Source organism: Myodes glareolus, chromosome 20 (genome assembly GCF_982192425.1).
Source record: "Myodes glareolus chromosome 20, mMyoGla1.1, whole genome shotgun sequence".
In the NCBI taxonomy this organism is placed as follows: domain Eukaryota; kingdom Metazoa; phylum Chordata; class Mammalia; order Rodentia; family Cricetidae; genus Myodes; species Myodes glareolus.
The window spans coordinates 63,590,355-63,604,161 of NC_142045.1; the positions used below are offsets into that span (position 1 = coordinate 63,590,355).

Consider the following 13,807-nt stretch of genomic DNA (forward strand, 5'->3'; position numbering starts at 1 on the left):
AGACCCAAGTGTCCACAATTCCTATTGTCCCAGGAATTCAGATAAGATTAATTTTGATATGGCACATACTGCTTTGAGTTTGGTTAAACTGAACTGAAGACCCTGACCTAAAACCACACAACTATGGACATCTGATTTTCTATGAAGAAGCCAAAATTATATACTGGAAAGAAAAAAAGCATATTTAACAAATGGTGCTGGCATAACTGATGTCAGCGTGTAGACAAATGCAAATAGATTCATATCTATCCCCATGCACAAAAATCAAGTCCAAGTGGATCAGAGACCTCAATATAAATCCAGTTACACAACCTAGTGGAAGAGAAAGTGGGAAACAGTCTTGAGGTTTCTGTGATTTATGTGGGGCCCAGAGCAGTCTGGCCACACTGTCATGACAGGCAGCACTAAGTTCCAGGAAAAGCCATAAGCTGACAGGGAGAGCCAACATCTAACCATTAGATAACATTAAGATAAGACCATAAGATGTCCCTAAACCCAGGACTCACCTAATCTCTTTTTACTAAGACTCCTAGACAAATGTCAACTAATCAGGGTTCTGAATCCTGAAATTACTCTCACCCCAACCTCTATTATGATAAAACCCCTCCCTGACTGGTCTGGGCACTCTATACTCTCAACTGCTGTGTTGGACAGATGGAGAGTCCAAGTTTAAACTTGATTCAAGGCTCTTGGCTTTTACATATGAGTGTCAACTCTGTGGTGGCTTTTGGGGGACCCCGCAGTCTTGGTGTAACAATTTATTGAGTTGTTTTTACTGAAGGAGCTGTACAGTCATTGTGTGACTTTGGTCACAAGTATTCATGGTACACCTGGAACTCTCATATTACTGAGTACTGTAACAGTGCACAATGAGAACTGAAGTTGCAGGGGTGTGATTCTCTCCTTCAAGAAACATATGGATTACATCATGGACTTTGGCATGAACTTGTTTTAACCCCCACCCCACAAAAATCTATTATGTAATAATCAACAACCACACCTCTGTATGGCTATTCAGGATTCAGTCCTTCGAGGTTGAGGTTGAATCTTCCTACCACTTGTAAGGTCTGGAGTGACCCCCTTCCTTTGATTGTCCTGCAAAACATGGAACAGACACATTGTTACTGCCTCTACATTTGTAATTATATTCCTGTCTTTACTTTTCTCAAAGACAGATTGTGAAAGCATTTGGAACTTTGGGCTGAAAAAGTCAATGAGGGCTCAGAGCTTATAATATTTTTTTATTTAAGATTTATTTTTTATGTTTACAGTGTTCTGCCTGCATGTGTCCTGGCAGGTCAGACGAGTTCACTAGATCTTACTATTACAGTTGGTTGTAAGCCACCATGTTGTTGCTGGAAATTGAACTCAGGACCTCTGGAAGAGCAGTCAGTGTTCTGAACCGCCAATCACAGAGCTTATGAATTGATGTGGGTATAATGGTAAAAATAAAATGGCACCGTTCCCCGAGGGGTGGCAGTGGGCAGCGGGCCACAAGGGGCAGCAGCTCCCAGGCAGGAAGTCACACAGCAGATGAGGGACCTCATCGGGGCAGCCGGTCCCATGAGGAGCTGTGGTGGGTGAGAGACAGAGATGGATAGGCATGCTATGCAGAGAAAGTGGGTGAGAAAGTGGGTATTTATTTAGTACGTTATAGAGGGGAAAGAAAAAGGGGGAAAGGGAGCAGGGGAAAGAGCAGAGAGAGTCAGAGAGACAGAAAGAGAAATGATGAGGGAGAGGAGAGGAGAGGAGAGGAGAGGAGAGGAGAGGAGAGGGGAGGGGAGGGGAGGGGAGGGGAGGGGAGGGGAGGGGAGGGGAGGGGAGGGGAGGAGAGGAGAGGAGAAGCTACCTCTTTGGGAGAGAGACAGAAAGAGATGGTCAGGCTGGAGTGGGTGGGGCTTGTTTCTTAAAGGGACAGGACAGACCATTACAGTGGGTGCTTTCAAGATAATGCTGAGAAAAATACAGACAGTAAGAAGCTTGGCTTGGGGTTTCTGAGAAAGCTGAGACTCATCAGGGTGTTTGTGTGATATTTGAGATTGGGAATCTGTAGTTGCCAATTAGTTGGGGACAATCTCAAGAGGCCCACCCCCTGAACAAAGAACTATAGACCCTTCGGGTTTTCTAAGGAACTTTGCCCTTGACTCATGGCAGCAAACCTCAGCTGCTCTCTAAGACTTCCAAACCTTCAAGACTTGATTTTTACATATTGACAAATTAAGCTATCAGTTGGACATACAGCCTTGCCCTTGACACAGACATACAACCATGTCTTCAGTGCTGACCTTGAATATTTAGGCATGTTAATTATGTGAACCTAATTCTTTGGTAGCTGGATCTTGGTAGTCAGTCTCGGGTGAAGGAAGTGGCCAAAGAAGGGAATAGACCATGGTGGCCAGATTTAGAATGGTAATCTAACAGTTAGCAAAGGCAGAGGGAATAGGGCAGAAGGGCAAAGACTGCCAGAGGCATAGACTACAGTGGGCTAGTGTCCCTTCAGTTAGAAACTAGGCTGGCTTAGTAAAGTTGAGTAGTGAGTTCTTCTCTAAGATCTCTTATGACTTTACTAGCCCCAGGCAGGTGGGTAGTTCTTAGCTAAATTTCTGTGGCTGTGCTAAAACTCCATGACCAAGACAACTCATAAAATAAATCATTGAGACTTCTAGCAGAGGACCATCGGTGGGGTGAGTTTGCTTCGGGCCGTGGCAGGGTCCCGGTGAGGAGGAGCTTGGGTGTTCCCCGACCCCATAGACGCCCAGATCGCCCTGCAGTGCTGGCTACCCCCTCCCGCCTGCCATCCTAGCTCCCATCCAGGCCTCCCTGAGGACAAGTGGACCAGGTGCCAGCTCAGCCACATTCCTGACCAGCAGGGGCCCTGACTTCTAGCAGAGGGCCATCGGTGGGGTGAGCTTGCTTCGGGCCATGGCAGGGTCCCGGCGAGGAGGAGCTTGGGCGTTCCCCGAACCCATAGACGCCCAGGTCGCCCTGCAGTGCTGGCTACCCCCTCCCGCCTGCCATCCCAGCTCCCATCCAGGTACGAATTCCTATATTTCTCCCTTCCCCCTGGGGCCATAAAATTTTCCCCAGCTCAGCTGCCTTGCAAGCTGAGCCTGCATTGTAAGCGCATCCCGGAAAGAGGGAGTGCCTGTGCTTCAGTAGCCTGCCTGAGGAAAGGTGGGCATTCTGTCAGTGAAGTCCCTGCCCAAGAAGGGAACCTGACCCGGTAACAGAAGTTCCAATAGAGAACATTTGAAGTAAGAGATGGGCAGACGCCAAAGCAAGACCTCATCCAACAATCTGAAAAACAACATGAAAACACCAGATCCCAAGGACCCTACAACAGAAGAACTTGAACACCTTAACCCAGAAGAAGTGGAAAAAAGTGCCATTATGAAAGCAATAGAGTCCCTTAAACAGGATATGAATAACTCCCTTAAAGAATTGGATGAGAAATATAACAAAAAGTTTGAAGAAATGAATATAGAAATAGATGAGAAATATAACAAAAAGTTTGAAGAAATAAGTAAATCCGTGTATGAGACCCTGAGAAACCAAGAAAAAACAATCAAACAAGTAAAGGAAACAGTCCAAGAATTGAAAACTGAAATGGAGGCAATGAAGAAAACACAAACCGAGAACCGGCTGGATATGGAAAACCTAGGTAAACAAACGGAGACTACAGAATCAAGCATAACCAATAGAATACAAGAGATAGAAGAACGAATCTCAGAATCTGAAGATACCATAGAGAAAATAAATGCTATGGTCAAAGAAAATGGCAAATCCAACAAATTCTCTTCACAAAACATTCAGGAAATCTGGGACACAATAAAAAAACCAAATCTAAGAATAATAGGGATTGAAGAAGGAGAAGAACTGCAGATCAAAGGCCCAGAAAATATATTCAACAAAATTATAGAAGAAAACTTTCCCAACCTAAAGAACGATATTCCTATGAAGGTTCAAGAAGCATAAAGAACACCGAATAGACTGGATCAGAAAAAAACATCCCCTCGCCATATAATAATCAAAACACAAAACATACATATTAAAGAAAAAATTTTAAGAGCTGCAAAGGAAAATGGTCAAGTAACTTATAAAGGTAAACCTATCAGGCTTATACCGGATTTCTCTATGGAAACCATGAAAGCCAGAAGATCCTGGATAGAGGTACTGCAGAAACTAAGAGACCATGGATGCAAACCCAGACTACTATACCCAGCCAAGCTATTGTTCACTATCAACGGAGAACACAAAATATTCCAGGATAAAAACAAATTTAAACAATACGTAGCTACTAATCCAGCCTTACAGAGAATATTAGAAGGAAAATCACTACCGAAGGAATCCAACATTCCCAACATGGCCTACAATAACTCGAACATCTAGCGACCATTCACAAGCACAAATCAAAGAAGAAAAACACATACACTCTACTACCTAAAAAAAAAAAAAATGAAAAAATGACCGGAGTCAACAAACACTGGTCATTAATATCACTTAATATCAATGGACTCAATTCACCTATAAAGAGGCACAGACTTAGAGATTGAATACGAAAACAGGATCCAACAATAATCAAGTTTATATGGCAAAACAAAAAACCCAGGATAGCCAAAACAATCTTATACAATAAAAGAACTTCTGGAGGCATTACCATCCCTGACTTCAAACTCTATTATAGAGCTACAGTATTGAAAACAGCTTGGTATTGGCATAAGAACAGAGAAGTCGACCTATGGAATCGAATAGAAGACCCAGATATTAACCCACAAACGTATGAACACCTAATTTTTGACAAGGGAGCTAAAGGTATACAATGGAAGAAGGAAAGTATCTTTAACAAATGGTGCTGGCATAACTGGATGTCAACCTGTAAAAAAATGAAGTAGATTCATATCTATCACCATGCACAAAAATCAAGTCCAAATGGATTAAAGGCATCAACATTAATCCGTCCACTTTGAACCTGATAGAAGAGAAAGTGGGAAGTAGTCTACAAGATATAGGCACAGGAGGCCTCTTCCTAAGTAGGACCCCAGTAGCACAGACAATAAGAGAAACAATGAAAAAATGGGATCTACTGAAACTGAGAAGCTTCTGTAAAGCAAAGGACACTGTCAGTAGGACAAAAAGGCTGCCTTCTGACTGGGAGAAGATCTTCACCAACCCCTCATCAGACAAAGGTCTGATCTCCAAAATATACAAAGAACTCAAGAAACTAGACACTAAAACTCTAATTAACCCAATTAAAAAATGGGGTACTGAACTTAACAGAGAATTCACAACAGATGAACTTCGAATGGCCAGAAGACACTTAAGGTCATGCTCAACCTCCTTAGCGATCAGGGAAATGCAAATCAAAACCACTTTGAGATACCATCTTACACCTGTCAGATAGCTAAAGTCAAAAACACCAACGATAGCCTATGCTGGAGAGGATGTGGGGTGAGGGGAACACTTATCCATTGTTGGTGGGAATGCAAACTCGTGCAGCCACTGTGGAAATCAGTGTGGCGGTTTCTCAGGAAACTGGGAGTCAACCTCCCTCAGGACCCAGCAATTCCACTCTTGGGAATATACCCTAGAGATTCCCTAACATACTACAAAAGCATTTGTTCTACTATGTTCATAGCAGCACTATTTGTAATAGCCAGAACCTGGAAACAGCCTAGGTGCCCCTCAATAGAAGAATGGTTAAAATCTGGAACATATACACATTAGAGTTTTACTCAGCGGTAAAAAACAATGACATCTTGAATTTTGCATGCAAATGGATGGAAATAGAAAACGCTTTACTGAGTGAGGTAAGCCAGACCCAAAAAGAGGAACACGGTATGTATTCACTCATAAGTGGATTCTAACCATAATTAAAGGTCTCTGAGCCTATTATTCGTGATCCTAGAGAAGCTAAATAAGAAGATGAACCTGATGAAGATTATTTAGCTATCCGCCAGGAGGTAGGAAATAGTCAAGAGTCCCAGGTAACCTCGGGTGCATGGGGGTGGGGGGTGGGAGGGTTGATGGAAGCGGAGAGGGTTAGAGAGAAGGGAGTAGGGGAGGAATGGGGAAAGCTCGGTGGCCTGGGATGGGGCGGGGTAGGGAGGAAGGATGAATATGGGATCAGGGAAGAATATATTTCAACTAAGGGAGTCATTTTAGGGTTTACAGGAGACTTGATTATATATGGGATCCCAGGTCCAAGGAGAGATCCCCCAGATTGTTCTCTGGACAGAGGAGAGGGTGCCTGAACCGGCCGTGGCCCATAACCATACTGATGTATATTTTGCTTATCACCATAGATCCTTCATCTGGCGATGGATGGCGATACAGACGGAGACCCACATTGGAGCACCGGACTGAGCCCCCCAAGGTCCAAATGAGGAGCAGAAGGAGGAAGAACATGAAAAACAAAATCAGGACTGCGAGACATGCTATCACCCACTGATACAAGGGAACGGATCTAATGAGAGTTTACCAAGGCCAGTTGGACTGGGACTGAACGAGGACGTGATCTAACCAGATTCTTGGAATTTGGCCGGATTCGCTGAATGTGGCTGGCCTGAAGTCTTTCTGAAAAGCCATTGACTATGACACTGGGACTTGTTTCCTCTGCATATACTGGATTTTGGGGATCCAGTCTGTTTGGATACTCACCTTCCTGGACCTGGAGGGAGGGGGGAGGAACTTGAACTTCCCACAGGGCAGGAAACCCTGACTGCCCTAAGGGAGGAAGAGGGAGGAGGAGAGGGAGTGGGGGGAGTGGGAGGGTGTTGGGAAGAGGGGCAGAAATGGAAACTTTTATAATTTAATAAAATTTACTTTAAAAAAAATAAAAAAAATAAAACCTGTGTCTTTATAGACACATGAAAATTTTAAACCAAACCTGTACGACTGGCTGACTGATTAATCCAGAAGAAACTGCCTTATGGTCCTTCCTAGGCAAGGATTCACCCTTTTAATGCTGTGTAGTTTGAAAGAAAACGGCCCCCAAAAGGAGTTGTGGCCTTGTTGAAGGAAGTATGTCACTGTGGCAGTGGGTTTTGAGGTCTCCTATGTGCTCAAGTCACATCCAGTGAGACAGTTCACTTTTTATAGCCTGCAAAATGTAGAACTCTCATCTCCAGTACCATAAACGCCTGCACCCTACCATATCCCACCATGATGATAATGGATTAGTCTCTAAACTTTAAGCAACCTCAATTAAATGTTTTTCCTTTTTATAAGAGTTGACATGGTCATGGCATCCCTTCATAGCAATAGAAACCCTAACTAAGACAAATGCCCCAAAGAAGTTTTGGGAGCAGAGCTGGGGATGCGGATAAGACAAGAGAGTAAAGCCTAGAGACAGTAGCATCAAATTAATACATGAATAAAGCCAGTGTTAGGGAGACTGGACTCTTCCCCATCTGATTTTTATAAAACAAAGACTGAGTCTGAGTGCTTGTGCTGTGTCTTTCCACAATGTCAGAATTTATTGAGTAACAATAAATTCACAAGGTTTGCTGGTTTTAATGATAGCAATTTGCCATAAATATCTACCTACCTTGGTAGCTTGGCCTAGGCGAATACAAGTTCTTTATTCCAACATTAATTACCAATATCAACCATCATATTACACAGCACACAGTTAATATATTCAAGACTCTGTATGTGTAAGGTACAGAATAAATACCATCACAGTGGTAGGGGGTCTATTGCTTTATGGGGTCCATGGGAGGGAGGGATATGCTTTGCTTTACTCTATCTTGTGTCTGAGAAGACCTTGGGCCTGGTTTACCTGATACGGTTAGACTATGCCATGAACCCTCACAGTTCCAATTCTCCCCCATTGGACTCACAGGGTGGCTCCCTCTCTATCCTCAGGGATAAGTTAACAGCCTTTGCTTGACAGGAATGTGCAAAGATGATTTTTCTGGGTCTACCTAGCAGCAGAATGAAGTCAAAAGCCTCTTAGGGCAATGCACAGTGTGACTGGAAAAACCTGTATTATACAATTCGGAGTACCTTAGTTCTTCCTCTGATAGGGGTCACCTATCAGATAATTTACATTATGATTCTTTACAGAAGCAGGACTACAGTTATGAAATCGCAATGAAATAATATTGTGGTTCGGCTCACCACAACATGAGGAGCTGCATTAAAAGGTCCCAGCTTTAGGAAGGGTACCCCTGTAATAAACGGACCCTATTTCTGTTTTAACCGTGTCCCTGGTCTAATCAGAACCGTGTATTTTAATGGGTGGCACCGAGAACCCAATTTGGATCATTTGGCAGAGAAACCGAAGCTCGGAGCATGAGTAAGTAAATAATTTTTTATTTATTTCTCTCGAAATACGATGGGAACCGTACACTGAAATGGAAACCCGGTTGCCCTCAGAATACGTCAGAACGCAAAGCATGAACCGAAGTTATCCAGAGACCCTTATTAAATACAATGATGATAAGAAATAACGCTAAAAACCCTAAGGACACTAATTTCCCAACGTACAAGCAGAAAGAGCACACATGCTCACCGCACATGGAGGCACTGCATCCCGCAAGCCGAGACGCTGTTACAAGCCAGCCCACGTCACCCCGGAGCCCAGCAGGCGGCTGTCGGGACTCTCGCAGGCAGGACAGCCTCCACTTCCGGCGTCGTCGGGACCGCGCGAGCCGGAAGTCTCGCGAGAGCAGCCGCCGGGCCGCGGAAACTCCTGATAGGCAGGTGGCGGGCATTGGGCTTCCGGGAGCCGGATGGACCGAGTGCTGGAGCGCGATGTGTTTGAGCTCGTCCGGCGGGTCACTGGCCTGCGGGACCAGGCTGACCCCAACTTCCGACTGGCTCTGGACTTCGTGTGGTCCAACTTCAGGTGTGGGGTCGCGGCTGAGGGCGGGCGGGTGGGTCGGGGGTGCGGCCTCCTGGGAGCCGCCGGCTGCTGCTGTGCCTCGGTCTCCCTGAAGTGCCCTTGCGAGAAACATGCTTTGAAAACGGAGTCAGCTGTTGATTGATTGTGCTCTCCCTAACGAAGTCCACTGCACATCAAAAGTCTTTTTTTAATTGCTGAGAAAATGAATGTTAAGTCTCACCAACTCCCCTCTTCTTGCTCAGGCCGCTTGCAAATTTTCCCCATTCTGTGCCCTCCTTTCGCATAAAAGAAACTCAGGTTCTACTACTGAGCAATGTGTAGCATGCCCAGTAAAATTCACCTTGAACACGGAGCAGTTTGTCAAAGTCTGTGATCCTGATTTATAAGCCCAGACATAAGCATCTTCCTAGTTTGTGAGGATACCGACCTCTCAGGTTCATGGAAAGCATGCCAAGTGTCCAAAATAAAAAGTGCAGTTTTTAATTGTAATCTATAATGATTCATAAGTCATGTAACTCAAAAAGTAATTGCGTCTTTAGCAATTTTTCTCATATTTCTAGTGGCAGGAAGCAAGTGTTCATGTTAGAGTTGGGAAAGAATTAAGATGTTGCATGGTAAAACAACAGTAGCAAAAGCATATCGATCACCAGGAGAAAAGGTGTCTTTCACATTGTATTACAACTGCTTCAGGTTATTCCCAAGTGTTCTTTATTATTACATTAATGACAGTCTTTGGTCCCACTGATGATGTTTAGGTTCTATTGTTTATATGTATGAGTGATTTGCCTCTATGTACATGTGTGTGTGTGCCATTACCATGGGTGTGCCCCGTGCCTGTGGAGACCAGAAGAAGGTAGCTGCCTTGGAACTGGAGTTATAGACAGTTGTGGGTGCTGTGAATGTAAACTGGGTCTCCTGGAAGAATGGCAAGAGCTCTTAATCTCTGAGCCATCTCTCCAGACCCTTACCAAAGCTTTTTAAATATTTGGTAATTGTACTTGAATATGCTTGCTTTTCTTTGTATTTCATTTTGTGTGTTTAAAACGCAAAATTACTCAGAGGATGGGTGTTAAGACTTCCACAGGACTCTCTCTTACATTGAAAAGACAAAGAAAACCCAGGCATAATGATGCATGCCTGTAATTGCAGCACTTGGGTGGCTCAGGCAGGAGGATTGCTGTGAGTTGCAGGCTATCTTTAGCTTTCCAGTGAGTGCCAAGCCACATAGCAAGACCTTTCAAAAACCCTACGAAACTTTGTTATACTGAATGTGGGATCTGGAGAACAGGGTTGTGAGGAGTATCGGGTGTATGTATGAGAGCTATGGCTCAAGCTTGCTTGAGCTATATGGCAGAATTGGCATTAAAAACTGCATTTATCTTCACCAGATTTCATCGTTTCTTGGATGTCAACAGTCACAAGATACAAAAAACAATAGACGGGTATGTTGAGTCTCTGTATATCTGCATATATTCATTAATGTGTTTTCATCAAGACCCTTTGCTATCTGTTGATTTTTTTAAAAAATATTTTAGGATTCATGAAAAATTCACCATTCATTCTGACCTCGGCAAAGCTGCTAGTTGGAAGAGACTAACCACAGAGTTTCTAAATGCATCACTCCCTGGTGTGCAGAAAACGAAGGTGAGCCATCAGGTGTGTGCTCTCCTTCGTGCTGTATTCCTTCTCTCCATGCTGTGTTTGTTCTCTGCGGTGCGGTTGTCATCAGCCCGGCATCTCTTCCAGACATCCCCTGGTTGGAGCAAGTTAGCTATTGCCTCAGATTTGCTGTGAAGTGAGCAACATGCTCTTGTTTGCTCTTCTCACTTGGTATTTGCTGCTGTTATGAAATCTGCGGTTGGCATAGCTTACAGCACTGCCTTGTTGCCTCAAACTTTTCAGATAGCACCTGCTACATCCCAAATGTCAGGAGCCCCAAGGTCTCCCCTAGGTGCAGTGATTTGCTACAAGAACTCTCAGAATTTCAAAGTCTGGTAATTTCATTGTTGCGGTTTATTACCATTTACAAATATAGACTGTAGTCAGGAGAGATGGTGAAGGTGAATAGAGCAGAAACGAAGCACGTCTGTGATAGGCTGTGCCTTGAGTTTGTGAGTGTACTCCGTAAGGCTCACCCAAGACAAGACTACCTAATGATGTACTTCTCAAAGTGTTAAGTGAGTCTTGGTTGGTGAAATTGAGATTACATCTTTTGTTTGCTATAATGAGGGTGTTTGTGTGTGTGTGTGTTCTTGTGTGCTCTCCCTTATTTTAGTTGTTGGTAGTATATGCTAGGTCTTTTGAGAATTTCCTACAATGAGTTTTGACCATGTTCACCCCACACCAAATCCTCCCAGATTCATCCCTTCTTCCCTACCCACCTGATTTTGTGTCCAATTTATTTTAACCCATCAAAGCTAATTTTTTAAAATAATTTGTTTAGTTTTATATCATATAGTTTGGTGTTTTGCCTGCATGTAAGTCTATGTGGGGGTGTCAGATCTTTTTGTTGCCATGTGGGTGCTGCAAACTGAACCCAGGTCCCCTGAAAGAGCAGTCAGTGCTCTTAATTGCTTAGCCATCTGAATCCCCCCCATCAAATCTAGTTGTGCTGTCTGTGTAGTCGTGGGTGTGTGGCTTTCCACTGGAACATGGTCAGCCTGCTGACAACACTCCTAAGGCAGTGATAGTGTACAGTCCTTTAATCCCAGCACCTGGGAGGCAGAGGTAGGCAGATCTCTGAGTTCAAGACCCGCCTGATCAACAAATCATGTTCCAGGACAGCCAGAGCTGTTACACAGAGAAATCCTGTCATGGAAAACCAAAGAGAAAAGAAAAGAAATAGAGAACCAGACTTAATGCCACTTAGGTTTCATATCTGTGTAAACATTTGGACTGTGAAGAACGTTTAGAGTTAAGAATTTTTTGGATGGTAACTCATGGTTTTTGAGACGAGGAAAGTACGAATGTAAATTCCTCTCTCCTCCTTGATCTACTCTTAGAAACACTCACCAACCATCCTCACTTTCTTTTTACAGACGGATACCCATTATTCCATACTGTCCCTCCTCCTGTGTCTGTCTGATTCTCCTTCCAACAGCAGCTATGTGGAGACGCCAAGAGACAAAGAAGTGGGTATGTAATTAGACACAGAGTGATTTCATTACCTAGTAATTGTTTGGATTTTTATTGAAAGCTGTAAACAATCCTTGGCAGGGCTACACAGAGAAGCCCTATCTTGAAAACCAAAAACTTGTAAAATCAGGAAATTAAATTATTTCTGTTGCTTTGGATGGACTTGCAAAATTTCACTTAAAATGTAAACTCTGTGCGCTTGGAGAGATGGCTCAGTGGTTAAGAGCACTGACTGCTCTTCCTGAGGTCCTGAGTTCAATTCCCAGCAACCACAAGGTGGTTCATAACCATCTGTAATGAGATCTGGTGCCTTCTGGCAGAAAGGCATACATGCAGGTAGAACTTTTTATAGTGAATTAATTGAAGTGATAAAAGATACGTTAAGTTTGGATTTATTGTTTCTCTCTCTTTTTTTTTCTCTTTTTAAGAGAAAGTTCCACACATACCAAACTGGCTTCAAGCTCACTATGTAGGCAAGGATGGCCTTGAATTTCCTTAAGGTGTTTGCTGCTATGCCCAGCTAATTATTAAAGAGCCAGCCCATGGCTTCGTGCATGCTAGGCAAACATCAGCCACTGCCCCAGTCAGAAGTATCTCAATATTTGTTAACATGATTTTTTGAAGGTATTTTGAGTTTCATGTGGATTTCTTTTCTTATTGTTTTGTGGTGCTTAGGATTTTGTTGTTGTTTTTTTTTTTTTCTGCCAGATATTTATGATAAAGCTAACGAGGTTCCTTTGTTAAATTTTAGAAAAGAAAGATGATTTTGACTGGGGGAAATACTTGATGGAAGGTGAAGAGATTGGCCTTGGTCCAGATGGCGACACACCAGTAAGCGGCTGCGGTTTTGACACTGTACATATAAGTACATACCCATTTGGCAGCAGTAGTCCTAGTGTCTCTCTGCCATAGAACATGCTATCTAAACAGGAATTCTCTTCACTAAGCCGGTGAGTTTGGCTTCTCAGGCAAAGGGTCTTAGTGCCAAACCTGAACACCTGAGTTGGATGGAGAGAAACAACTTGTGCAAGTTGTCTTCTGACCTGCACATGTGAGCCATGGTGAACAGCTCATTCCTGTGTGTACATAATATTCACTCTCTCTGAGTAAAATTAATAAAGTCATGCTTTAAAAAGTTAGCTATGAAAGATTTATTAGGATTTTGGGCCAAATCAATGTATGTCAATACAGTGTACTTATTATGTAATACTGTAGTAGAGCTATTTGGTGTATTTTTAAACAAAAAAAATGAAAACGTCTCAGGTTACTATACCCTTCTCTAGAACAGAAATGTGTAGATAGATCAGTGCAGTAAATGTACCAGTGACTGATCACGTTTAGTTCCTACTATTGGTCAAGAAAATTGAAAAGCAATACTTACTCTCATAGACACTGCCTCAAAGAAATAGTGCATGCTGGATTCTTTAGAATTCAGAATTATTTCTTGCTATTTCTAGTCACAGAAATTTGGATGCATATATCCACAAAAAATAAAACTGATGAAGTTCAAACTAGGAAAAATGTAGTTTTCTGTAGTCTTCGTGAATGACTCACAGACACTTTCATTTGCACTCTGTCCTTCCTTGTCACCTGTTAGCCTCCTGGGTCTCTGTTCTGAGATTCACCTTTATCTCCACTACTCAACATACATGTAGATGTCATACTTCAGTCTTGGGATTTTTATCACCTCAAACTATTCTATTCCCATTAAGGAAACTTTGAAAAGACAAAATTTTAATTGGCTTTTGCTTCTCTATGGAACTGTTCTTTGTTTTTACAACTAAGTCACTGTAATTGCCACAGCCTCAAGATCCCTTTCTCCTT

At 43.0% G+C, this 13,807-nt stretch overlaps 1 protein-coding gene and 1 long non-coding RNA gene across 7 annotated transcripts in view; one reads left to right on the top strand and one right to left on the bottom strand.

Moving 5' to 3' along the window:
- Positions 1-721: 721 nt before the first annotated feature.
- LOC125389776 (uncharacterized) lies at positions 722-8,628 on the bottom strand. 2 transcript variants are annotated; one of them, XR_015735803.1, is made up of 3 exons: positions 8,516-8,628; positions 6,658-6,723; positions 722-1,095 (listed from the first exon to the last, which is right to left on the bottom strand). It is a non-coding gene; the product is annotated as an uncharacterized LOC125389776 (long non-coding RNA). The 2 variants fall into 2 exon arrangements; XR_015735802.1 differs by lacking the exon at positions 6,658-6,723.
- A 64-nt stretch (positions 8,629-8,692) lies between these two features.
- Tubgcp5 (tubulin gamma complex component 5) overlaps positions 8,693-13,807 on the top strand; it is a 39,601-nt gene continuing 34,486 nt past the window's right edge. For 3 of the 5 annotated variants that reach the window (XR_007235473.3, XM_048452595.3, XM_048452596.3), the window contains exons 1-5: positions 8,693-8,851; positions 10,237-10,290; positions 10,384-10,504; positions 11,887-11,983; positions 12,735-12,814. Coding sequence is in view for 4 of the 5 variants with exons in the window: in XM_048452595.3 (XP_048308552.3) it covers positions 8,736-8,851; positions 10,237-10,290; positions 10,384-10,504; positions 11,887-11,983; positions 12,735-12,814 (468 nt within the window). In the remaining variant the exon portion in view is untranslated. The remainder of the gene's footprint in view (positions 8,852-10,236; positions 10,291-10,383; positions 10,505-11,886; positions 11,984-12,734; positions 12,815-13,807) is intronic. The other 2 variants (XM_048452597.3, XM_087899640.1) reach the window with 1 other exon arrangement.